This window comes from Salvia hispanica, chromosome 2 (assembly GCF_029641045.1).
Source record: "Salvia hispanica isolate PSC_SH4W2 chromosome 2, Shi_PSC_v1, whole genome shotgun sequence".
NCBI classification, from domain to species: domain Eukaryota; kingdom Viridiplantae; phylum Streptophyta; class Magnoliopsida; order Lamiales; family Lamiaceae; genus Salvia; species Salvia hispanica.
Window position 1 is genome coordinate 28,627,625 of NC_142693.1, and position 24,796 is coordinate 28,652,420.

Consider the following 24,796-nt stretch of genomic DNA (forward strand, 5'->3'; position numbering starts at 1 on the left):
TCTATATACTTAATGCAGTTAAATAGTTTTGTTGAGTCGAAATTGAAACGCCGTCCAATGTTTGGAATTAATATGTAATCATCACTCTTATAATTATTTTAGAGATTTTCAAATTAAGAGCCAAAACCTCACCAATAATTTCACAATTTACTCTAGAGTCTAGACACTACTATTGCTAGCACAGATTTTCACAACCAATTGCATAAATGCCAACCATTATTTAGGACAAAAATCACAAAGAGTCAAGACTCACCAAAATTCAAATATTACTTCCACAAATGGTCAAACATAGCATCACACATCGAATTTTCTATTCTCATTAGGGATTAAACCACACATCAACAGTAAAACAAGCACACAAAGACAAATAAAATAGATTAAATATTGACAACCTAATGGAATTCGCCAGTTTTCTGTTAATCCCATAGTCAAATCTTGATTAAAGAAATCATTTTTGAAGTCACCTTATCTTCTCCAATATACATGCAAATCCACTTTATAGAGTGGTTGAATTCTCATTTTGCTATAATGGAGTAGTTACATTGCCTACCTCATCTAGACTAGTTTTCTGTATTCAAAAATAGATACACTAGATATATATAAATAGCCCATTATTGCATAAAATTGAAAAACCACAAGATTTGAGAGAGAAAATCAAAAGTGGGAAGAAAAATGGGGTCTTTGATGGAAGATTTCAAGAGACAAGCTTCTTTTTTCTTGAGAGAGAAGATCAAGACAGCAAGATTGGTTCTGACTGATGTAACACCTGCACAAATGTGAGAGTTTGATCCATTTATTTTCATTTCATATTTTATGATTCTATGATGTTTCATTTAATTAATATGTATGTATGTGATGTGAAGATTGACTGAAGATGTGACAAATGGAGATTCATTGGCAGCAGATGTTCATGCCATGAGAGTCATAGCTCGAGCTGCCTTTGAAGTTGATGATTATGAGAGAATTGTTCATATCCTGCATCATAGGTGACCTTTCTCTTTTCTTGTTTATTTCGGTTTTTAGAAATATATTGCAATATTTTAAAAAATATGTATGTATTTTCATATTTTATAGTAATTTTTTTTAATCGGATTTGGACAAAGAATACTCCAGTTTAGGGGATTTGGATTGGATTATTGAAATCATCAACTAGCTTAAAGGTTATCACGTCCTTAATTTCTAAAACTTTTAATATAATTTTTTTGAAATTAAAACATACAACATTTATTAGGATTTTAATAAAAAAAATGACAATAATTAGAAGGAATTAGAACAGAATTAGATTGGTAGTGCTACGACGATCATTGAAATTTAAAAATCGACAAAAAATTGCAATATCTATTTCTGGCATTGAACTTGTCCTATCGTTGGAGGGAAAAAAATTTTACGACAAAAATGTATTTTATCATCACATTATATGAGTTTCTACATATTCAAAAATCGATAAATTAAGATACTATAGTTTTAGACAAAGACTTTAGGATGGTGAGGTCGCTCTCCTCCACCATATATTCTTCCTCCTAATCAAACTACCAATTTAAGGCATTTTGGCCTCCACCTCAGATTAAATCTTGTCGAAAATGTGAAAGTAAGAAAAATTGAAAGTTCGTGTATTTGTATGCAGAATTTATAATGTACTACTATATGCAAACCAGAATCGTGTTCAAGATTGTGTGTTTTGGCACAGTTACCTCTATATTCTATGCATGATATTAAACAAAAAATTTATAAGTTCTCTAGCCAAATCCACTTTTCAAATCCCACCAAATCCAATTATCGAAATCCTGTTTTATAATTAAATTAAATAGTGACGTATTTCATAGTAATAGGAGTATGTTTTATGTGATTCAGGTTGTCAAAATTCGAAGCATGGAACTGGAGGGCTTCCTACAAAGCTCTAATCCTTCTTGAACACCTTCTCACACATGGGCCACAAAGAATTGCTGAGGAATTTGAGATCCATCAAGACACCATCTTAGATATGGCAACTTTTCACTTCATAGATAACAAAGGGTACTTTTTCGTTTACTCCTCTTGTCTTTTCGATCTCAACTAGAAAGTTCGTGTATTTGCACGCAGAATTTTAGCGCATTTACACCTAAAATTTAACATTACTATCTCACTTTAACCCTGCTCGGGGTTTAAGAAATGTAAAATCAAGAATTATTGATCAAGAGATTAATAAAAGTATTGTTGTTTGAAATGCAGATTCAACTGGGGAATGAGTGTGAAGAACAAATCAGAAAGAGTAGTAAGTCTGCTCCAAGACAGGTCATATCTCAAAGAAGAAAGAGCAAGAGCAAGGAAGCTAACCGTTGGAAAAATCAAAGGCTTCGGGAGTTTCAGCCAGACTCCGGCTGATGAGAGCTCAGACGACAACATTGACCGTCGCCCAATTTTCAGATCGAAATCCCTCTTCTTGGGCAGCCATCGCGATGCTGCAGCCAAGGCTAACTTACTGGGATCAGATGAATACACCAAGTTATTAAAAACCAACATGATAGCTGAAAACGATAACGTAAAAGGCTGCTCACTTGCCATGGAAGAAGATCATCCATTTTGGGACAAGGAACTTCAGACCAGAGCCTCACTACTGTCTTCTGTATAAACATATGCACCTTGAGTGTGTGTCTGTGTGTGTGTGGTATGAGTTTTATTTTGTTTTTTCATTGGATATATGGAAACAGGAGAGCTTAAACTATGTAAAGCAGGAGAGCTTAAACTATGTAAAGAGAATACTGCATAAGTATTAGAATATGTAATTCAATATAAGAAAAGAATTGAAGTACAAGGAAACTATGTCCTGGAACTTCACAACAAACGAAATTTGGGGATAATAAGAACATATCAAGAAACAAAATCCTATCTTTTCAAGTTCATCGATTCAATATCAGAATCAGCAAATATCGAAATAACAAAGCTACAACTAGTATGCTACGACCTGCGCTTCCAGGCGCTTGCATCCGTATGTTTAGAAGCACTTCCTGTGCACAATAGATGGGCCAGACTCATCATATTCAGCCTTCGCGATCCACATCTGCAACGACAACAACAAATAAATTTGTAAGTTCTTTTTTGTTACAAAAAGAAAAGTGGTTGTAAGATGTGGAGGTAACCTGTTGGAAAGTGCTGAGGGATGCCAAGATGGAGCCTCCAATCCAGACACTGTATTTCCTTTCAGGAGGAGCGACGACCTTGATCTTCATGCTGCTCGGAGCGAGGGCAGTGATTTCCTTGCTCATTCTGTCAGCAATGCCAGTGAACATGGTAGTGCCACCACTGAGCACAATGTTGCCATACAAGTCCTTCCTGATATCCACGTCGCACTTCATGATGGAGTTGTACGTGGTCTCGTGGACACCAGCAGCTTCCATACCGATCATCGCAGGCTGGAAGAGGACCTCAGGGCACCTGAAACGCTCGTTGCCAATGGTGATCACCTGCCCGTCAGGCAACTCGTAGCTCTTCTCCACAGAGGAGCTGGTCTTTGCAGTCTCGAGCTCCTGCTCGTAGTCAAGGGCTATGTAGGACAGCTTCTCCTTCATGTCCCTCACAATTTCCCGCTCTGCTGAGGTGGTGAAAGAGTAGCCGCGCTCAGTGAGAATCTTCATCAGGTAGTCAGTAAGGTCGCGCCCAGCCAAGTCGATACGAAGGATGGCATGTGGCAGTGAGTACCCCTCATAGATGGGGACAGTGTGGCTGACACCATCACCAGAATCCAGCACAATACCTTCACAAGAAAGAGTTATCAGCATTTAAATCATTGTTAAGTTACAAAGTGATTAACATATACGAGATGCTTACCAGTCGTACGACCACTGGCATACAGAGACAGGACGGCCTGAATGGCGACATACATAGCAGGAGCATTGAATGTCTCGAACATGATCTGAGTCATCTTCTCCCTGTTAGCCTTGGGGTTGAGTGGAGCCTCGGTCAGGAGAATAGGGTGCTCCTCAGGGGCAACACGCAGCTCGTTATAGAACGTGTGATGCCAGATCTTCTCCATGTCGTCCCAGTTGTTGACGATACCATGCTCAATGGGGTACTTAAGAGTCAGAATACCTCTCTTCGACTGAGCTTCGTCACCAACATATGCATCTTTCTGGCCCATGCCCACCATCACGCCAGTATGTCGGGGGCGACCAACGATGCTAGGAAACACAGCTCGCGGGGCATCATCTCCAGCAAAGCCAGCCTAAGCCACACAAAAGTTTTCAACAAGACAGATTAAATTAGGGCCAAAAAGTAGATACCTAAACAAGTTTATATACAATGAAATTGTAAATATACCTTAACCATTCCAGTTCCATTGTCACAGACGAGTGGCTGAATGTCCTCTGCTTCTGCCATCTTACACTAGTTCTAATACTAAAAATTGGCTTCAATTAGCACAATCTGTGATATCATAAAAATTATTCCATGATCCTTGATATGAGGAAAATGTCCAATTTACCACCAAAAATACAGAACCAAAGTCGGAACAGCTCCTCCAACTTTCCAAAATTATGAGCAGCCATTGATAACCATACAATGATACAAAAAAAAAGGAAAGTAACCAAGGACAATAGTTTGTTTTGGTCATCAAACAAAAAGAATCTTTGGAAAAACATCATCACAAATAAAACAGAACGCCAAAAGCAAATGAGCTAGCAATGTCATAAATGTGAATCATACAAATAATAGTACTACCATTTTCTGAAATGGAAATTATTAGTATGCACTTTTTAGATCATTTTCAGCTAAAATCTTCATAGGTTATCCACATTATCACGCAAATCCGATCACGAATGAAATCCAACAATCATTAATTACTAAGCCCAACCTTGAAACAACATCAATCATAACTCGAATTTAATGCATTTCATAAAACAATCGCTCGGAATCAAATCCTAACATGCAGATCCGATGCATTGAAATCACGAATTCCAAATCATAATTCCACACAAACGAAGAACAAAATTCATTGCGAAACATGAAATACAAATCGTCTAAGCTCATGTTACGAATTGGCGCGAAAGAGGAAAACGAATGCGAGCAAAAATGATTGCGATTGCAAAATGCATCGAATTGAATTCACGTGAAAGCGAAATGTACCTTCCGGAAAGCAGTGGTTGTAGAGAGAGAGGGAGATGAAAGCATGGTTCGTTGAAGAGGGAGTTATATGAAGAGAGTGGAGAAATGTGTAGCGTTGGATCAAAACAGTTTGGATCTACGGTGGAGGTTGGCATGTTGTGGGCCACGCAGATCTTCAAAATTCCCTCCATTTTCGCGTTTACTATTCTTTTTCCTTTTACTATTTTTACTTTTACCTTTCTGGTTTATATACTCCAACGAAATTAACATGTTTTATTTCTTTCATCTTAATTGGTGTCAATTATTGAAATTACTATTCTGATTGGCATGTTTGGATTGTCCTAAGCTAAAATCAACTTATTTGGTTTACTAGTTCGGTTCAAGTATTTTTAAATTCATACACTTATATTTGGCTACAACCAGGAAATATCATGGAAAATTAAAAAAAATAATCATTGAAAAAATCAACCAAAATTTGACGATTTTGAAACGAAACTGGAACCAAGAGATTATGTATGTTTTACAATTATATTTTGAGTTTAAATGTATAAGAATTTTTTTATAGACAAAACTAGGAAACTAAACAAGCCCTTAAGCTATAATAATCCACCTATTGATTGATAATACTAGTATAAATTCAACTTTTAATAACTAAGTAGTATACTATTTTGATAAAATGAATATTCTATATCCAAAATTGATAGTAGTTTGGAATTTTGTACTCATTGATATAGTATATAAATTCACTCTCTGCCATGTGTTTTTCCATCCAATAATTTTTAAATTCAATTTCACATATTCATAAAGAAAAACTATGTACTTTAGTTAAAAAGTATCAACAATATATTGCACATAGCTGATTCAATTTTTTGCACTTATGATAATTGCTAACAAATTATATTTCATGGTTTTTCTAGCTAATTTTAGAGTTGCCGCAAGTATCAAAATTTGATCAAAACTTTCTAAGTTTCCGACAATTTGCCAATAGAGAATCTCGTGTGCCGAATCAAACACATTAAAAAGTACTACACTCTTAGGGCCTGTTTTGTACGTGGGTTAGGTATGGATTGGGGCATTTAATCTATTCTAAATCTATGTTTTGTACTATGGATAATTTTTGGGAAAGCCCGACGGGCCTATCGAATTTTATCCAGGCCCGGCGTAAACAGTGCCAAATTCCACTGTTACTCTTGGGAAAAAAGTCCACCAAAAATTGTTGGATTATTCACTGTTTTAATAGGTTTCCTCTTTACCTTTCAATTTTTTCCCCTCCAATCTCTCTCTCTGCCATTAGCGCCTTCAATTTCTGCCATCAACAAACCATATTTGTTCTGTCTCTTGAGCACTCCTCTCCGTCAACATCTATTCCATGAACCTTGGACCTCTATTCCATGGCCGCCGTCGTTCGCCACCTAGCGATAGTGGCGGCGCCCGGCGTCGTTTGGTTTCGGACTCTATGCCCTCTGTATTATGCTGGAAAACATTGCAGGGGAGGGATTGGTGGAGTACTTGCTGTAAATCTAGATCCAAATTCATAATAATTTCTGCAATTTAGTTTCTTGTAGTGGATTTCTGTATGTTTGGGGCATATTTGTTCTTCTGATTTTTGTATTTTGGTTTTTTTTTGTTTTGTCAAATTATGGATGAATTTCTAGGTTTGGTGTCGATGTGGTATCGATTTCTATTTATTCAGATCATGAAACTCTCAATTTTGGAATTAGATTCTTGATTTTGGACTCAAACTCATCTTCAATACATAGATTTTCGATTCTGGAAGTATTCGTCGATTTTTGAGTTGTTGATTACATTCAAAATAATCAATATTTCTAGAAAATTATCCATACTACAAAACAATACTAACATAAAAACCTAATCCAAGTTCTATCCTGCTTTAGGCCCGAAATTTTATCCCAGGTTCACTATCATGCTATATTCCAGTCCATGCTACAAAACGAGCCCTTAGGGTTTGATTGGTTGCTGTTAAACTAGAGGTTAGTGGATTGTTTTCTTCTATTTTCCTCTGTTTGGTACACTTTTGGGAATGGGTTGTTGACCCGAAAATTATCTTCGACCCGTCTCACTTTTTTGGTTAATTATCCAACTGATTGAGTTATCTCTACCTCCCTTCCTCCCCTACGATTAGTTGTGTCCATAGTAGCAATAATCAATGCTGAATTTGATTTTACCAATACATCCCTCGTCTACTTCAGCAAATTTGCTGCAAACTGCTTGAATTGAGAGAGAGCCTCAATCTCACGAGTCACGCCTAATTAGGGCGACCAGAATTGGGGCAAATACGGATTTGGGAAAGAAGAAAGCTCCGTCGCTGCTCATTGTGCTCCCTTGACGAGGACGACGCGATAGGCTTCCAGAATGTCTGATTCGGACTTGATTCGGAAGGTTTTGATTTCTTCACAATCCTAATTACTTTTCGAACTAGGTTTGTTTTGGTGAAGGAATGAATACAATGTCTCAGATTTATGATGGGTTGTCTCCATCCACAAAATTGGAGTATGATTTTGTTCTCCATTAACAAAATTCTTGTTATCTGCTTTCGACCCAAATCCAAATTAGAGCAAATGATTGATTTTGTTTTCTTAGTAAGTGTTTATGAAAATCACTATTTTTTAAATTTTTTGTTGAACTATAGATTTCTGACTTGATTAATGCATATGCTATTTACTCCATTTTTGCTATTTTTTATGTTTTGCTTTGCATTGTTGAAGTGTCTGTGTGTATCTTTTGGAAGTAATTGTTGAGATGCCAATTTTGGTGGCAGTGATGAATGAATTGCTAATTACTCCATTTTTACTATTTTTTACGTTTTGCTTTGCATTGTTGAAGTGTCTGTGTATCTTTTGGAAGAAAATTGTTGAGATGCCGATTTTGGTGGCAGTGATGAATGAATATGCTAATTACTCCATTTCTGCGTTTATTTTTGTACCTATTGCGTTGCATTGTTGAACTGCTGATTTATGACATTGACACTGATTATGCAAATTACTTCATTCCAAATCATAGGATGCTTCATCCCAGAAGAAAATGGCCGAATACATGTTAGTGTTAGAGGAAATTGTTCGTAATTACAAAACAAACTTGCTTCTTCTTCACATCTTGGTTTCCTTAATTAGAGGCAGATCCAAAAGAAAGGAACGTGTTGGGGCCAATGTCAGTTACAGTTTGATAAACAAAAGGCCTAAACAAGTATGCCATATCAACAGAATGGTTAGGCTTACCGATAGGGCATGCATTGATAATCTTAGGATGGACAGGAACACTTTTGGAAGGCTATGTCGCCTCCTACGGGACTACAGTGGGCTTACTGATCAAAGATTTGTAACTGTCGAAGAACAAGTGGCCATGTTTTTGGGGATTCTTTCTCATCACAAGAAAACTCGTCTTGTAGGATTTGAGTTTATGCGTTCTTCATATAGTGTTAGCCGCTATCTGCACATTGTACTACGTGCTGTGTTGAGCCTTGAAGATACTTTGCTGGTTAAGCCCGAGCCAATATCTGATGGTTGCAGTGACGACCGATGGAAGTGTTTCAAGGTTTGCCTGTATTTGTAGTTCTTATATTCTCTGTGCTGGATGGTGTTTTATTCCAAAAAAATGATGATTTGAATCTTTGTTTGCAGGGATGCCTAGGAGCATTGGACGGTACGTATATCAATGTCCGTGTGCGTGCGGGTGATACCCCTAGATATCGTACAAGAAAAGTTGGGTGGCGGGATTCTGAAAATTTCGCCCCATTTTCACCGCTCTAAATTAGAATTCAGAAAATTTCGCTCCTATTGTACCCCTAATTTAGGGTTCAGGGGTAACATGGGGTTTACAAATTAATTCCAGGGACATAATTGTCTTTTTGGTTGCATATTCTAGTATTTTGTTATTTTAACAAAATTTATAAAAATGTGGTGGAAGAATTCCTAAACTACAACCAAACAATGAAAAGAGTTACCTATCTCTATCATAAAAAATGGGAAAATATTATAAACTAGTGATAGTATTTGCTTTCCTATATTTTCTAACATAAGCAACCAATCAAACCCTTAGCACAAAAGAAAAACATCATAACCTATAGGACATTTGCTACCAACACTATTCACCTAACTAAAAAGAAAGATCCCGAAATCATTGTTTTTGTCTGAGTTTTTTAGGAATAAAGGGAAACAGCTATAGCAGAAATGGATAGAATAACAAATCTGCAGAAATGAATACACATGAGTGGTGGCTACAAGAATTTACTAGCATCAACCGGCAGCAGTGTAGATAGGTAGTTTCACTAGAGGATGAGGGGCTGTCATTTCTACGCGAACGGGGGCATTATCACCCATCTCCCGTTATATTTAGGCCGTCCATCTTTCCCATCGAACATCTGCAGAAAAAGGCACCATTACATACAAATCAGAATCAAGACAAGTATGACGAAAATATGATACACTTCCGAACATAAGGTGCTTTTTGTATGGACGCATCGTACATCTGGATGTATATATGCCAGGCACTATATAGACACATACGAAGAGATGATAAAATGAAATTTGTGTAGAGATGCTAAAAGTTTGCTTCACCTTCTCCAAACGACTGCGTTTGTCAAGGGCCCTGTTTGACATTATGATATTCGCTACATACGCGAAAGAATAACCTGCTAAAGATTGCGTCACGGCATTGAAGCCCATCCACTGAAATATCTCAGTTGTATAGTTTGCACAAGTCACTATGTTGAATAGGAATCCACGCGGGATTTGATAGTCACTTTCATCAGATTCCCGAAGATTTCTCAACAAAATGTGGCAATAGAAGTTGGAAATCTGGCAGAGCGCCCCAAAAGCAAAGCCAATTTTCATTAGGAGGTCACTCACAGGCGTGTAGAGTGGGTGGTTCACATAATACGCGATCCAAGCACCGAAAGCCCAGTAATAAGTGCAGTTCCGAAAGAGGTACGAGAGTGGCGCTGTTGCATGGCTGAAACGGTGCACAAAGAAGGTCTCCATGATACGTTTGAAGTAGTGGAAGCACCAGTAGTACATGGCGTATGTCTGAACCGGATGAGTGACGCGCTCCCCTTTGTAGCCGAAGATCTTGTACATAGGGAAGTAATAGAAGATTGGTTATAGAACCAGAGGGCCTAAGTACTGCAAGAAGAAAAGAGTTCTATAATTGACTTGCGGAACGAGATCCTTGAAAATGACAGTTAACTTATTCCCCTTGGTGTATTCCTTCAGGCTATTCTTGTAGTTAAGGACAATTGGATCCCACTGGGTGAGGAACCAGGTGATCAACCGCTGTCTGGCCGGGTAGTATTTCTTGTCTGTAGGCCGAATATAAGGAAAATTAATCACCATACTGAAGAGATAAATGATAAACTAGCAAACAAGTGAAACAGAATAACATGATAGGTGCCAATACAATGAAACTGCCACTTGAAGCATAACGGACAGGAGCTCTACATGATCAGAATATTGCAAATGAGCACATTACCTACACTTTTCAGTTCTCTAATTTACTCCACCTAACTAGTCAGCATCACTTTGATAAGAGATAATAGTTCCATACTAAAGCTCAGGACAAAAACATTAATCTTTCCTGTTTTCCTCCCTAAAGTGTGTGAATTAAATGTTAAGGTGGAGCCAAGAAAATGGACTGTTCCTACAGATTTCTAGAGACCAAAAGAGCTATTCGAGAAATAAATCTTTGAAACTAATTATTGTTCCACATAGTAATTCACAATTTCGTGGTTCACACACGTACACATCATTCCTAATCACATTGAACCAAAATTATTGTGAACTTGTCTACCCATTATATGTTAGTCCAAAGAACTAAATGTTAATTCATGATACTCAGGGTTAACATTCCTAATCTCGTCGAAAGCAATAGTCTGTAAACACTAGAGCCAACACAGTTTGGCTCACAACATAATTATGTTTATACATAGTAATGCACAATTTTATGGATCACAAATATTTACACCATTCCCCATCACATCCCACCAAGATTATTATGAACTCACGTAAGAACAAAGAACTCATGTTCGTTTTCACAATACTCAGGGTTAACATTATTCGTATCCTAATCTCATTGAAAGCATTAGTATGTAAACACTACATCCAACACAAGTTGGAGGCAAAAAAGCCTAATTTGTAGTATTAAGTTTTAGTACTCTGATTCTCTCATACACCTCCATAATGAATAAATCGCAGTCACAAGCAGATTAGTATAGTTCAGAGTTCCATCACATGAAACTTTATTCTCGTAAACGGGAAGCCAGAACCCGAAGAAGACAAGATTCAACCAAAAACAAAAGCAATACAGGAACTCCAAAAAAAACAACTCACTCTCCCTGTGAATGGCCTCCTGCAGATCAGCCACAGTAGCCTGCACAAAATACCAAATCAAAACCTAACTGACCAAAAACAAAACCTAATTCACCAAAAACATAACTCATAACACTCACAAATTCACAAATTCAAACCCAATTCTACTACCAAAAAACACCAAAAGAAGTTATATCAACACTTCGCCTTCATGAACTGCGCCAATCGCATTATAAAATGTTTGACTACATATAACTAATCACATACGCCCAAATCAACAAGTCGACAACAATGAGAGCAGTAATTCACTAACTACAACATTCCAAAATTAACATTGAAATCACAGTAGCGCACGAAACTGATAGCTTAGAACTTCAAATCCGGACATGAAAGTGCATAAACCAATTGAGGGAAACGGAAGAAACGTACGGAATCAGCGAGCTCAATGCCTCCTTCGCCAAGCTCGCGGCGTTTGCCGGTGAGGACGAGAACCTTCATCGTCTCTTGCAGCTCAAGTGGAAGATCAACTTGGAAACAAGAAATGGGGAAGAATTTGTGGTGGCGGAAACTGATTGATGGATGATAAGAGTGAGGATTGCCAGTTTTGGATGATCAGCCTCTGTACTGATAAACCGCCAGCTTTTCAATTTTTTCTATTTATAGCTTTTACAGTTGATTTATTTCATTATTCGTAATATAATCTAAATTTTGCATTATTAAAATAATCAATGTGAAAATGTGATTGAATTAATCAAATTATATGTGTATATTTTTCACTGATTGAATATATTTGTAATTCACGCCAGATTTTACCTATTGATATGAGAAGTTATTTCTTTTCCTATTTCTATGGTAATAACAATATTTGGCCTATTTCATTTCATAAATTACGCAATATTTTATAGCCAAAATATATATGGTGCATTTATCAATATGTATTTTTGAGTTTCAAATTCTGCGTGTTGTAACGTTAGTCTTGTTATATAAATAAACTGATCACAATGTCATAATATTGCATATGCATTTGGTTAATTTTGTGGTGAATCCAACAACAAGTGTAATATAATCCAAACTCAAAAGAACAAAAAGTTTTCTAAACCATTGTTTTCTTTCTTCGAGTTTTTGAGGAGTGAATAAAGGGGCACAACAAGCATTAGCAGAGTAGCAGAAAATGATAGAATAACGAATCCATCTTCTACAGAAATGAACACTCAAGGGTGGCTACAAGAATTCACTAGCATCATCCGGAAGCAGCGTAGTTCGTTTCACTAGATAAGAAGAAGAAAACCCGAGGATCTGTCGCTTCTACAGGAGCGGGGGCAGTACCACCCATCTCCGGGGATATTTAGGCCGTCCATCTTTCCCATTGAACAGCTGCAGAAAATGGCACCATTACGTATAATCAGAATCATGACGAGTACGACAAATATATGATACACCTCTAAACTTGAAGTGTTTGTTGTATGGCTAAGCTAAACTTGACGGGGAAGCACACACTGGTGCATCCGTAATAATATAAACTCTAATTGGGATGAAAGCACCGTGCATCAGGTTGTAGATATGCCAGGATTATATAGACATATACAAAGATATGGTAAAAATGAAATTTGTTTAGACTGTAGAGATGCTAAAAAGTTTGCCTCACCTTCTTCAAACGACGGTGCTTGGCAATGGCCCTCCTTGACATTATGGAATTCGCTACATACACGAACGTATCACCTGCAAAAGTTTGCGTCGCGGCATTGAAGCTTATCCACTGAAACACCTCAGTTGTGTAGTTTGCACCAGTCACAATGTTGAATAGGAATCCACGTGGGATTTGGTAGCCACCACTCCCATCAGATTTCCGAAGATTTCTCAACAAAATATGGCAATAGAAGTTGGAAATCTGGCAGAGCGCCCCAAAAGCAAAGGCCGGTTTCATTAGGAGGTCACTCACAGGCGTGTAGAGCGGGTGGTTCACATAATACGAGATCCAAGCAGCGAAAGCCCAGTAATAAGCGCAGTTCTGGAAGAGGCTCAAGAGTGGCGCTGTTGCACGGCTGAAACGGTGCACAAAGAAGGTCTCCATGATACGTCTGAAGTAGTGGAAGCACCAGAAGTACATGGCGTATGTCTGAACTGGATGAATGACACGCTCCCCTTTGTGGCCGAAGATCTTGTACACAGGGAAGTAATAGAAGAGTGGGTAGAGAACCAGAGGACCCAAGTACTGCCAGAAGAAAAGAGTTCTATAATTGACTTGTGGGCCGAGATCCTTGAATTCGACACTCAACTCATTCCCCTCGCCGATCTTGAGCTTGGTGTATTCCTTCAGTCTATTCTTGGGATTAAGGACTTGAGGATCCAACCAATCCAGGAGGGGGGTCAAGCGCTGTCTGGCCGGGTAGTATTTTTTGGCTGTGGGACGAATACAAGGAAAATTAATCACCATATTATAGATAAATGATAAACTAGCAAACAAGTGAAACGGAATATTAAACATGATAGGTGCTATGACACTGCCACTTGAAGCATAACGGACAGGAGCTCTACATAACCAGAATATTGCATGTTCTGTATCCTGATAGAGACACAAAAAACACAAAAGGAAGAAAAACACAAAAATAACTAAGCAGTTATGGAGTGATGGAGACAGCATGCAACATTTCACATGAGCACATTACCTACACTATTTAGTTCTCTAATTTACTCCACCTAACTAGTCAGCATCATTTTGAGAAGAGATAATAGTTCCTTGCTAAAAAGCTCAGGCCAAAAACATTATTTGCAAAGCTTTAGATTAAACTTTATAAATAATGATGCGAAAATCCAAGCAAAGCAATGAAAAATGGGAAATAGCCATTCCTGTTTTCCTCCCTTCCTGAAGTGTGTGAATTAAAAGTTTAAGGTGGAACCAAGAAAGAGTACTATTCTTACAGATTTCTATAGACCAAAAGAGCTACTGGAGAATTAATCTTTGAACACTATGTTTACACATAGTAATTCACAATTTCATGGGTCAAACACATACACTTCATTCCCCATCACATCAAACCATGAATATTGTTAACTTGTCTCTCCATTATTCGTAAGTCCAAAGAACTAATGTTCATTTTCACAATACTCAGGGATAACATTGTTTGTATCCAAATCACATTGAAAGCAACAGTCTGTAAACACTAGAGCCAACACAGTTTGGCTCACAACATAATTATGTTTCCACATAGTAATTCACAATTTTATGGATCACAAACAATTACACCATTCCCCATCACATCTCACCAAGATTATTGTGAACTCGTCTATCCATTATACGAAAGAACAAAGAACTCATGTTCGTTTTCACGATACTAATCTCATTGAAAGCATTAGTATGTAAACACTAGCCAGTCAGCCAACACAGTTTGGAGGCAAAAACCTAATTTGTAAGTTTTAGTACTCTGTTTCTCGCACACCACTATAATGAATAAATCACAGCCACATGCAGATTAATATAGTTCACAGTTCCATCATAAGAAACTTTATCCTCGTAAACGGAATGCAAAAACCACGAAGAAGACAAGATTCAACCAAAAACAAGAGCAAGGAAACCCCCAAAAAACAACTCACTCTTCCTGTGAATGGCCTTCTGCAGATCAGCCACAGTAGCCTGCACAAAACACCAAATCAAAACCTAATTCCCCAAAACACAACTCATAGCACACACAAATTCACAAATTCAAACCCGATTCTACTACCAAAACACAAAAAAAAAAAGTTATATCAACACTTCGCCTACATGAACTGCACCAATCGCATTATACAATGTTCGCTACATATACCTAATCATATACGCCCAAATCAACAGGTCGACAACTACGAGAGCAGTAATTCACTAACTACAACATTCCAAAATAAACATTGAAATCACAGTAGCGCACGAAATTGATAGTTTAGAACTTCAAATCCGGACATGAAAGGGCAAAAACCAAATGAGGGAAACGGAAGAAACGTACGGAATCAGCGAGCTCAAAGCCTCCCTTGACAAGGTCGCGGCCTTCGCGAGTGTAGACGTAAACCCTCATGATTTTTTGTAGCTCCAATGGAAGATCTACACGGAAAGAAGAAATGCGGAAGAATTTATGGTGGCGGAAATTGATCGATGAATAATAAGAGTGAGGATTGCCAGTTTTGGATGATCAGCTTTTGTACTGAAAAACTGCCAGCTTTTAAATTTTTTCTGTTTATAGCTTTACATTTGAATTTTTTTGTCATGCAGTCTATATTGTTATTAAAAAATTGTTATTGAAATGGAAAGTAAAACAAGAGGACTTTTTATTTTATTTTTTCACACTTTTACAAGAAAATACATAGAGTACTTAAAATTAACTTATTAATAATCTTGATTTGATCTGAACCTTTGGACTGAGCAAGCTTAGATGTGCGGATAAGATTGAACACAAGTTAGTTAGTTCGGTTATGTTTCTCTTGGGTGATTTTGAAGAGCTCGGAGTGTGAGTTGTCAACTGATTAGTTATGGTCAATCAGTTATCCAGCTAAGGAGGTATATACGAACATAGAAAGAAATACTATATCAGAAGTTAAAACTAACTCATTTAAAATAGTAATAACGTTGATTCAATAGTATCATTCTTTTGGCTATCAATATTTCTCAACATCCAAGAATTTGATTTTAATATACACAAGCTTGAAGATGATGGGCATCATGTGGACAAATCAATATCACAAGTACCATCTCTCAAATCAAAGCATACTAATCTGAAGAGAAAACTAATACAAATGAAAAAAATATGATATCTTAGCTCAACGAAGATCGAAGATTAGAATATTATTGTTGAGACATGCAATTTGCTACAGAAATAATATATATGGTGATTTGCAAATATATTAATTAAGTAATACTCCTATCACATTTTCGAATTAATTCAAGAGATGTGAATATGATCATTAATTATTGCAGTTTGCTTTATAATTTTCACCATATTAATCGAACACCTTTTATTATAGCATTCCCAACAGTTTCCCTAAAACCTCCCTTATTTCTCTCTAACTCCTGCCACATCAGCACCATAATTTATCCCCAGTTTTTAGCCAACTTTTAGCCAACTGCTCCAATGGTTTCTCCCTTATTTCTCCCTAACTCAACATTTCATTTTTACATCATCACTAATTTAATTGTTTTATTTTTGTATATAATAAAGCTAGCTAATTTAATTTATAAGACAAAACAAATAATAGTAATAAAGTTCGTTGTATTAAACACGGGTAAACATTACAACGACGAAAATGAGAAGACGATTCAGAATTCATTAAATATAGATGGAGAGAGAGAAAATAAATGAAGAGAGAAAAGGGATGAGGATGAGGAGAGAATGAAGAGAGAAAAGGGATGAGGATGGGGAGAGAATGAAGAGAAGGTGTGTATTTATAGGGGGGAAATTAAAAAAAAAAACAAAAAATATATTTATCGCCGAATTATCGTCCACAGTGGTCGGCGATAATTCGGCGATAATCCGGCGATTTTTCGCCGGTTGGCAATAAAACGGGAGGAAAAATCGCCGAATTATCGCCGACCTCTCCCATTGGTCGGCGATAACTCGGCGATAGACGGCGAAAAAACGCCGACTTTTAGCCGGCACCATTGGGAGTGCTCTTACTCGTCTTTGTTTTCTACTACATAAGTTAGAATAACTATATCCATTAGTACTACATAAAATAGTTTATTTTGATTGCTGTAAAAAATTGATTAATTGAATATGAAGAAGGAATATGGATGAAAGAACGACATATTTTTGAACAAATATAAAATGATAGATATAACTACTTCGTATCATCGTCCAATAGACCTACATTCTGCAAAATAAAAAAACACCAATCAGAAAGAAAAAATAGTAGTCCGTACTATATTAAGTATAGGACATAAATGCTGTAATTTTTAGTTAATCATTTTTATTCCTATTAGTTGTTACATAGTTATACAATCTACTAGGAGTATTATTCATTAATTATATTCACAATGTTTTTGAATTCAATTATATTAATGAACATTCAGTTTATACATTAAAAAGAATTAATTACTTCTATATGACCAACAATCATACTATAAAATAATAATCCAAAAAGAGTAAAATCAGAAGTCACATTTAAGTTTGACACGAGTTTTATGAAATGTAAAGAAAAGTGGATGAAAAATTTGTACTATAATTATTGTAATTTTAGTTAATACAATATAGAATACTTTGTTGCATAGTAGTATTATTGCATTCAAATTAGTACGTCGTTGTATATATATTGATATAATTGTATGTTTCCAATATATTTTTCGAACACCTAGTCACAGGGACGGACCTAACACATGCCAAGTCGCCGCTCAGCGAGGGCTTGGCCGGTGCCGGACCCAACATTCACCATCACCGGCCCTTACTTGTGCTTGCATGCAAAATTCCAAGATCGGAATGTGTTTTTGTTATTTTTACAGAGCAGGAGGAGGAGAGGAGAGAGAGGGGTAAAAGATGCAGTATTTAACTTTACAGTTGGCAAATGTGGGACCCATTATTGATCGGTGCAAGTTGTTAGGAAATTTTTAACTTTATGAAAAAAAGTAGGTGGAAAAAGTTAGTGGAATCGTGGACCTTACTTTTATATGTTCTCATAATTGTGAGTAGAATAAGTTAATAAAATGTGAGTTTAATAAAAATAAAATGATATATTTATTGGGAACTCAAATAAGAAAATATTCCTTCCGTTCCATAAAAATATGTGCACTTCCCATTTTCGTCCGTCTCACACAAATATGTGCATTTCATTTTTGAAAATATCAATTTAATAATGTAGGTTACACTATCCACTAACACTACTTTAAGGACCATTCTCCCCCTTTCTCATACTTTACCATACCTTTATATTCATCTCTCGCACTCTCTTACTTTACCAATTTTGTCTTAATTTATGTGTCATACCCATTACCCTTATTTTTATGGGATGGAAAGAGTATGAGACATTTAATGAGGACTAGAGAGTGTAATTGAATACTTATATGTATTAAAAATAAGGGGAGTGATCAATTGCTAACTAATTAGCAATCTCAAACTAAGACTAAATCTTAGCCATTAGATTAGAAGATCTAGTAGTTGAAATAATGCCACATGGATTATATTTTTAATTAAGAAAATTAATAAATAAAATTAGAGGGTATTAATGTCAATTCTCTCTCATTAAAATCATCTTAAACCTTTAAATTTACGTAACTCTCTCGATTTAAATTATTTTTTCGCAAAAAATATACTCACTTCGTCCCAAGATAAGTGACTCATATTCCTTTTTGGGGCGTCCCAAGATAAATGACTCATTTCACTTTCTTACTTTATTCACTTTCCACTTTGGAGGGAGTATCAAATTAAAGATAATTTTATAAGGATTCCAACGAGATCTCAATTGCATATGTTCCGACGACGTTCGGATGATGAAATTTTATATTTTTTATTTTAGTTTTCGTAAATGTTGATAACCAGATTTTTATCAACAAATACATAAAAAAATCTCAATAAAACCATGTAAAAATCTCAATAAATAGGTGTTGATATTTTCTTGTACTAGTGTTGATATTCTCATGTCATATTGTTGATATTTGTAATACACTATGTTGATATAAAAAAACATTTACGAAAATTATCATATGATAACATAATGACAATATTACCCTTTTGTTGATATTTTGTCTACTATTTATTGAGATTCGTAAGATTTAATCTCATCCACTCATTTTAAAATCTAAGAGTAAAGATTTGGTCTTAATTTTGAATTAGGGTGCTATAAGTATTAGAATATGATCCTTAAAAATAATATACTATACATAAAATTATATAAATAATATATCTAGTACAATTATATACCGTAATTTTTTTAATTGATATAGCCAAAAGTAGGAAAAAGGAACGAAGGAAAGGATGTCTTTGAATTTAGAGTTCTCAACAACAAACCCCTTCCATTTACGAGTTCTAAAGTTCTAATTCTATTTGTGGGAAGCTTCTACGATGGAGTCCATTTACGTGTTAATACTGTGTATGATGCGTTGCGTTGTTTTGTGGCTAAACGTATTTGTTGTTTAAATGGGGTCCATTTAATTGGGTTTTAAATTTTACTTCACTATTTAGAGCCTCGTAAATTAATTGAGCATAATAAATTTTTATTGTAATTATTTGTAGACTTTCCTCCGTGTATGCTAAATTGCCACTGTTAATTTCACTTTTTGTTCCTAAATTCCTATACGTAACTAAACGCGTTACGGGGTATATATATTTTGGTTTGACTATTGAAAAATATTGACATTTTCAATAGAAGTATAAACGCGCTTAATTAGCAGGCTTATTTCATCAAACTCCTCTTCCTCTGCCGCGCAACACAAATCTCCTCCTCCACCGCAACCAACCGGCGCCGCCCATATATATACCCCATGGCCAAAGAATTGGTTTCGGCGCTCCACGCTACAAATAACGAAAAATTGGTTGAGTTTGTCCAAGGTTACTACGTCAACAACCTCAACTCTCCCGAGTTCTGCTCAGCACTCCAACTCCGTCTCAACCCTACTAATAATCCTACCTTAATCGCTCAAAACTTCCTTCAAGATACATCTCGTCTCCGCAGCAAACATTTGATGATGGAGATGGAACTGAAAACCATGGAAAACAAACTCAGCAAGCAGCTCCATTCCATTGCTGTCTCCAAGAAGGTGTATTCTATTTTATTCAATGCAGCGGCTGCGGGCCCCGTTCTGTTCGCTGCAGTTGGGCGATGGCGCCGATCAGTTCTCGTGAGGCGTGAGACTGCACTCAAGAAACGCAAGGAGATAGTAGATCGTATGATTTTGGTCGCCCGGCCCATTGCGACAGGTCTCGATAGCATTGTAAATGCAGCTCGCAGCTTGGAGGTCGAGATCAAATCTTTGTCGGAAGCGGTTGACGATGGGGAGAAAGTGGCGGTGGTGAAAAATTGCTTTGAAGATTTACTACAGAATGATGAGAAATACAATAGTGCTATCAACCGTGCTAAAGAATTGGTGCTTCAGAGCATAATTCTAGTTGAGAACCAGGGAACAGAGCATTAGTTTCTTTATTCTTTGAACCTTTTATCTTGGCTTTTAGGTAGGAGTAGTATTTAGTACTACTACTCTAGTGTTTTATTTTTTGTTGTATATATTAGGTAATATGTTTTACTCTTTTTATTTTTAGATATTAGTAGTATTTTTTGTATTTATTAAGTATATTAGTTAATTTGTACTCCTATATTTGATCGTATTTTACTTTTTTATCACAGCCATACATATTTAATATTTTTAATAGATTGGTATGAATTTGATTTTGTTTCTATTTTGGTCTGCAGCCACAAGGGTAGTTCTGTTGCCATAGGTGCTGCCTGTTGGAGGCTGCCATAGATTTCTTTGGCTCTTCAAAGTGGAAACTCAATGGCCAAGTTTTTCAAAACTTTAGCTTCTTCTAGTTAATTGAAGCCTAAGCATGAAACAGAGCTACACTGTCTAAGAGATCCACTGGATGTTTGTATGCTCTTCTTATGACGAGAAATCAATGACTATCAAGCTTAAAAGGTTAGTCAATATAATGTGGATTTTCTTATCATTCTTTTGGCTATCAATATTATTTTATTTCTTAAACTACGCAATATATTATTTTTTAAGCAAAAATATACATTGTGAACTAACTCATTTAAAATAGTACGTTAATTCAATAGTATCATTCTTTTGGCTATCAATATTATTTTATTTCTTAAACCACGCAATATATTTACATTGTGATTTTGTTTATTTCTGAGTCTTAAATTCTGAGTGTTATAATGTTAATCTTGTTAAATCCAAATATTGCATTTCAAATATAATGAATACACATTTTCTACGACTCTTTACAAGGAGTAAATCACATACTCCATAATAAGACTTTCACGTTGATATATTAGTTCTCGCATTACACTTGGTTAACATTGACTCATTTCTTAAGTGGTAAATCTAACAACATATGTAGTTCAAACTCAAAAGAACAAAAAGTTGACAATACCATTAAAAGAAAGATATCTAAATCATTGTTTTTTCCTCTAGTTTTTTAGGAATAAAGGGGCACAACAAGCTATAGCAGAGTAGAAGAAAATGATAGAATAACAAATCCATCTTCTACATAAATGAAAACTCGTGGCTACAAGAATCTGCTAGCTTCAACAGGCAACATCGTAGATCGTTTTGCTAGATAAGAAGTAAACCCGAGGGCTGTCGCTTCTACAGGAACGGGGGCAGTATCACCCATCTCCGGGGATATTTAGGCCGTCCATCTTTCCCATCGAACAGCTGTAAGAAATGGCACCATTACATACAAATCAAAATCATGATCACTACATTACATAGACACAAAGAGATGGTAAAATGAAAATTGTTTAGAGATGGTAAAAGTTTGCTTCTGGAGCAAAAGTGAAGAATCGTCACCTTCTTCAGACGACGGTGCTTGGCAAGGGCCCAGTTTGTCATTATGGCAGCCGCTACCACCATGAAAACGATACCTGCTACAGTTTGTGTCGCAATATTGAAGCCCAGCCACTGATAGATCTCAGTTGTGTAGTTTGCACAAGTCACAATGTTGAAGAGGAATCCACGCGGGATTTGGTAGCCGCCTCCATCAGATTTCCGAAGATTTCTCAACAAAATGTGGCAATAGAAGTTGGAAACCTGGCAAAGCGCCCCAAAAGCAAAGCCAATTTTCATCTGGAGGTCATTCACAGGCGTGTAGAGCGGGTGGTTCACATAATACGCGATCCAAGCACCGAAAGTCCAGTAATAAGCGCAGTTCCGGAAGACATTCGAGAGTGGCGACGTTGCATGGCTGAAACGGTGCACGAAGAAAGTCTCCATGATACGTTTGAAGTAGTGGAAGCACCAGTAATACATGGCGTATGTCTGAACCGGGTGAATGACGCGCTCCCCTTTGTATCCGAAGATCTTGTATACAGCAGGGAAGTAATAAAAGATTGGATAGAGAACCAGAGGACCCAAGTACTCAAAGAAGAAAAGAGTGCTATAATTGACTTGTGTGCCGAGATCCTTGAAAACAACAGTTAACTCATTCCCCTCGGTGTATTCCTTCAGGCTCTTTTTGTAGTTAAGGACGGTAGGCCTCTCCTTTGACCCAGACGGGACAGGGAGGGTCAACCGCTGCCTGGACGGGTAGTATTTTTTGGCTGTAGGCGGAATGTAAGGAAATTTAATCACCATATCGTAGGGATAAATGAAAAACTTACAATCAAGTGAAACAACCCAATACTATGAAACTGCCACTTGAAGCATGACAGACAGGAGCTCAACATAATCAGAATATTGTATGTCAGCATATAACTAATTGTTATCTAACTTAAACGGGAAAAAAACACAAAAAAGTAAGCGGTTATGGAGTGATAGAGACAGCATGCAATATCGCACATGAGCAGGAAAGTTGTATACATACATTATTCACAAAGTTTCAGATTAAGCATTATGAATTTAATAGAATGCAAATCCAAGCAAAGCAATGAGCAACAGGAAACAAGATTTCCTATATTCCTCCATTCCAGAAGTATGTGAATTGAATTGTAACGCAAACCAAGAAAAAAGGGACTATTTTTACAGATTTCTAGAGACCAAATAAATTTTTGGAACTAATTATGTTTCCACATAGTAATTCACAGTTTTATGGATCACAAACATACACATCCTTTCCATCACATCCCACCAAGATTATTGTGAACTTGTATATCAATTATTCAATTATACATAATTCCAAATAACTCATGTTCATATCCTAATCTAATTGTTCGTAATTCACAACTATATGGATCACAAACACACACACCCATCACATCCTACCAAGATTAAGTACCCAAAGAACTCATGTTCATTTTTACAATATGCAGGGTTAACAATGTTCGTATCCTAATCTCATTGAAAGCATTCATCTGTAAACACCTAATTTGTAAGTTTTGGTACTCTGTTTCTCACACACCTTGGTAACGAATAAATCACAACAAAAAACAAATCCACGTAGTCCACAGTTCAATCCTGAGTAATTTATCGGGAAGCAATGCCCGAAGAAGACAAGATCCAACCAAAAACAAGAGCAATACAGACACATCCATAACAACTTACTCTTCTTGTGAATGGCCTCCTGCAGATCAGCCACAGTAGCCTGCAAAATCACACCAAATCAGATCCCAAATCAAAACCTCATTCACCAAAAACACAACTCATAACTCTCACAAATCCACAAATCACAAATTAAACCCAAAATCTACTACTCCTAATTACCAAAAAAAATTTCTATCTACATGAACTACACCAATTACATTATACACCGTTAGATTACATATACCCAATCACATACGCCCAAATCCACCGTGAACACAGTAATTCACTAACTACAACATCACTGAAAAACAAAGTAGGTCACGCGAAATTCACAGCTCAGAGCTTCAAATCCAGAGATGAAAGAGCATAAATCAATTGAGGAAAACGGAAGAAACATACGGAATCAGTGAGCTCAAGGCCTCCCTTGATGAGCTCGCGGCCGCTGCGAGTGACGACGGAAACCTTCATCGTTTATTGGCGCACGCAGCTGGGAGCTCCAATGGAGGAAGATCTACCTGAAAACGAGAAATGGGATGGAATTTATGGCGTGAAATTTGGGCGGAGATTGATTGATGAGGCAATTAATAAGGTTGGATTGTAGTTGGAGTAGATGGGCAACCTGTATGTACTGATGAACTACCCTCACCACATTTAATTTTGTTAAATGTGTAATTAATTAAAATATCATTTGATTTATTTAGCTCCAAATTTAATTTTCTCCTTCGATTTATAGACGAGCCTTTTTAATCTATTTTTCATTTAGTCATAATTTTGAAGAAAAAAAGTTAAAAATGCAAAAGTTGTTTTATGAAAGAACTATGACATCGATGTTCACGTTGCGAACAAAAATACCATAGTTTGAATACAGTTCCTTTTTTTCCTTTTCAGTTTAACCGATGATGGATTATTCTTCACATAAAATGAAAGAACACTATTGGTGATAGAGAAAATCCTACAAGTCATCATAAAAAATTATCGAGTACACTTTTATTTCATGAATCGGATATAAACAACGTCATTTTCTAGGTATATTACTTGTCAACCAAGTCACATTTGGTTTATAAACGTAAATTTGATCAAAGGTAAAGTTATAAATGGATAAAAATTGAAAGTTGAAATTCAAGATGTAAAAAGGTAAAGCAAAGTGAAGCTTATGAAAAAAAAGTTGATAGTTTAGGTTGTACACAAAATATTTCAACATAAATGCTATCGAAAATGGGTTTATCATTCGAATTAAATTTCTTGAAATTAGTAGTACGGAGATAAA

The 24,796-nt window shown here is 36.3% G+C and overlaps 6 protein-coding genes and 1 pseudogene across 9 annotated transcripts; 3 read left to right on the plus strand and 4 right to left on the minus strand.

Moving 5' to 3' along the window:
- Nucleotides 1-619: 619 nt before the first annotated feature.
- LOC125201550 (ENTH domain-containing protein C794.11c-like) lies at nt 620-2,799 on the plus strand. Its single transcript, XM_048099714.2, has 4 exons — nt 620-776; nt 864-986; nt 1,852-2,013; nt 2,209-2,799. The coding sequence occupies exons 1-4, from the start codon at nt 673-675 to the stop codon at nt 2,606-2,608; spliced, it is 789 nt and encodes a 262-aa protein (XP_047955671.2). The 5' UTR covers nt 620-672; the 3' UTR covers nt 2,609-2,799.
- On the minus strand, nt 2,748-5,135 carry LOC125201549 (actin-1-like). Of its 2 annotated transcripts, none has more exons than XM_048099710.2 (5): nt 5,098-5,135; nt 4,294-4,371; nt 3,805-4,198; nt 3,117-3,730; nt 2,748-3,037 (listed from the first exon to the last, which is right to left on the minus strand). In XM_048099710.2, exons 2-5 carry the CDS (start codon nt 4,351-4,353, stop codon nt 2,972-2,974), a joined length of 1,134 nt encoding a protein of 377 aa, XP_047955667.1. In that variant the 5' UTR covers nt 4,354-4,371; nt 5,098-5,135; the 3' UTR covers nt 2,748-2,971. The 2 variants fall into 2 exon arrangements, with proteins under 2 accessions (XP_047955667.1, XP_047955665.1); XM_048099708.2 differs by having other exon boundaries at nt 4,294-4,398; nt 5,098-5,134.
- Nucleotides 5,136-7,215: 2,080 nt separating this feature from the next.
- On the plus strand, nt 7,216-8,983 carry LOC148932065 (uncharacterized). The gene is made up of 3 exons (XM_089063517.1): nt 7,216-7,476; nt 8,098-8,628; nt 8,715-8,983. The coding sequence occupies exons 1-3, from the start codon at nt 7,450-7,452 to the stop codon at nt 8,841-8,843; spliced, it is 687 nt and encodes a 228-aa protein (XP_088919643.1). The 5' UTR covers nt 7,216-7,449; the 3' UTR covers nt 8,844-8,983.
- A 112-nt stretch (nt 8,984-9,095) lies between these two features.
- Nucleotides 9,096-11,993, minus strand: LOC125217987 (very-long-chain enoyl-CoA reductase-like). Of its 3 annotated transcripts, none has more exons than XM_089064466.1 (4): nt 11,826-11,993; nt 11,418-11,457; nt 9,651-10,390; nt 9,096-9,454 (listed from the first exon to the last, which is right to left on the minus strand). In XM_089064466.1, the coding sequence occupies exons 3-4, from the start codon at nt 10,167-10,169 to the stop codon at nt 9,386-9,388; spliced, it is 588 nt and encodes a 195-aa protein (XP_088920592.1). In that variant the 5' UTR covers nt 10,170-10,390; nt 11,418-11,457; nt 11,826-11,993; the 3' UTR covers nt 9,096-9,385. The 3 variants fall into 2 exon arrangements, with proteins under 3 accessions (XP_088920592.1, XP_088920594.1, XP_088920593.1); XM_089064467.1 differs by lacking the exon at nt 11,418-11,457.
- Nucleotides 11,994-12,485: 492 nt separating this feature from the next.
- LOC125217978 (very-long-chain enoyl-CoA reductase-like) lies at nt 12,486-15,546 on the minus strand. The gene is made up of 4 exons (XM_048119565.2): nt 15,374-15,546; nt 14,988-15,027; nt 13,042-13,796; nt 12,486-12,770 (listed from the first exon to the last, which is right to left on the minus strand). Exons 1-4 carry the CDS (start codon nt 15,440-15,442, stop codon nt 12,702-12,704), a joined length of 933 nt encoding a protein of 310 aa, XP_047975522.2. The 5' UTR covers nt 15,443-15,546; the 3' UTR covers nt 12,486-12,701.
- A 4,177-nt stretch (nt 15,547-19,723) lies between these two features.
- On the plus strand, nt 19,724-20,535 carry LOC125202859 (UPF0496 protein At2g18630-like; annotated as a pseudogene).
- Nucleotides 20,536-21,421: 886 nt separating this feature from the next.
- On the minus strand, nt 21,422-24,130 carry LOC125201382 (very-long-chain enoyl-CoA reductase). The gene is made up of 4 exons (XM_048099468.2): nt 23,929-24,130; nt 23,551-23,590; nt 21,862-22,610; nt 21,422-21,726 (listed from the first exon to the last, which is right to left on the minus strand). The coding sequence occupies exons 1-4, from the start codon at nt 23,995-23,997 to the stop codon at nt 21,658-21,660; spliced, it is 927 nt and encodes a 308-aa protein (XP_047955425.2). The 5' UTR covers nt 23,998-24,130; the 3' UTR covers nt 21,422-21,657.
- Between the last annotated feature and the right edge of the window lie 666 nt (nt 24,131-24,796).

Excerpts from the sequence above, each read along its gene's own strand:
- LOC125201550 (XM_048099714.2), top strand. The coding sequence starts at position 673 with ATGGGGTCTTTGATGGAAGATTTCAAGAGACAAGCTTCTTTTTTCTTG. Across the intron at positions 777-863 it reads GATGTAACACCTGCACAAAT|ATTGACTGAAGATGTGACAA; the intron begins GTGAGAGTTTGA and ends TGTGATGTGAAG. Across the intron at positions 2,014-2,208 it reads CACTTCATAGATAACAAAGG|ATTCAACTGGGGAATGAGTG; the intron begins GTACTTTTTCGT and ends TTTGAAATGCAG.
- LOC125201549 (XM_048099710.2), bottom strand. The coding sequence starts at position 4,353 with ATGGCAGAAGCAGAGGACATTCAGCCACTCGTCTGTGACAATGGAACT. Across the intron at positions 4,199-4,293 it reads ATGGAACTGGAATGGTTAAG|GCTGGCTTTGCTGGAGATGA; the intron begins GTATATTTACAA and ends TGTGTGGCTTAG. Across the intron at positions 3,731-3,804 it reads TGCCAGTGGTCGTACGACTG|GTATTGTGCTGGATTCTGGT; the intron begins GTAAGCATCTCG and ends TTTCTTGTGAAG.
- LOC148932065 (XM_089063517.1), top strand. The coding sequence starts at position 7,450 with ATGTCTGATTCGGACTTGATTCGGAAG. Across the intron at positions 7,477-8,097 it reads ATTCGGACTTGATTCGGAAG|GATGCTTCATCCCAGAAGAA; the intron begins GTTTTGATTTCT and ends TCCAAATCATAG. Across the intron at positions 8,629-8,714 it reads ACCGATGGAAGTGTTTCAAG|GGATGCCTAGGAGCATTGGA; the intron begins GTTTGCCTGTAT and ends CTTTGTTTGCAG.
- LOC125217987 (XM_089064467.1), bottom strand. The coding sequence starts at position 10,169 with ATGTACAAGATCTTCGGCTACAAAGGGGAGCGCGTCACTCATCCGGTT. Across the intron at positions 9,455-9,650 it reads AACGCAGTCGTTTGGAGAAG|ATGTTCGATGGGAAAGATGG; the intron begins GTGAAGCAAACT and ends CTTTTTCTGCAG.
- LOC125217978 (XM_048119565.2), bottom strand. The coding sequence starts at position 15,442 with ATGAGGGTTTACGTCTACACTCGCGAAGGCCGCGACCTTGTCAAGGGA. Across the intron at positions 15,028-15,373 it reads GCTTTGAGCTCGCTGATTCC|GCTACTGTGGCTGATCTGCA; the intron begins GTACGTTTCTTC and ends TGTTTTGTGCAG. Across the intron at positions 13,797-14,987 it reads GAAGGCCATTCACAGGAAGA|CCAAAAAATACTACCCGGCC; the intron begins GTGAGTTGTTTT and ends TTCGTCCCACAG.
- LOC125201382 (XM_048099468.2), bottom strand. The coding sequence starts at position 23,997 with ATGAAGGTTTCCGTCGTCACTCGCAGCGGCCGCGAGCTCATCAAGGGA. Across the intron at positions 23,591-23,928 it reads GCCTTGAGCTCACTGATTCC|GCTACTGTGGCTGATCTGCA; the intron begins GTATGTTTCTTC and ends GTGATTTTGCAG. Across the intron at positions 21,727-21,861 it reads AGCACCGTCGTCTGAAGAAG|CTGTTCGATGGGAAAGATGG; the intron begins GTGACGATTCTT and ends CATTTCTTACAG.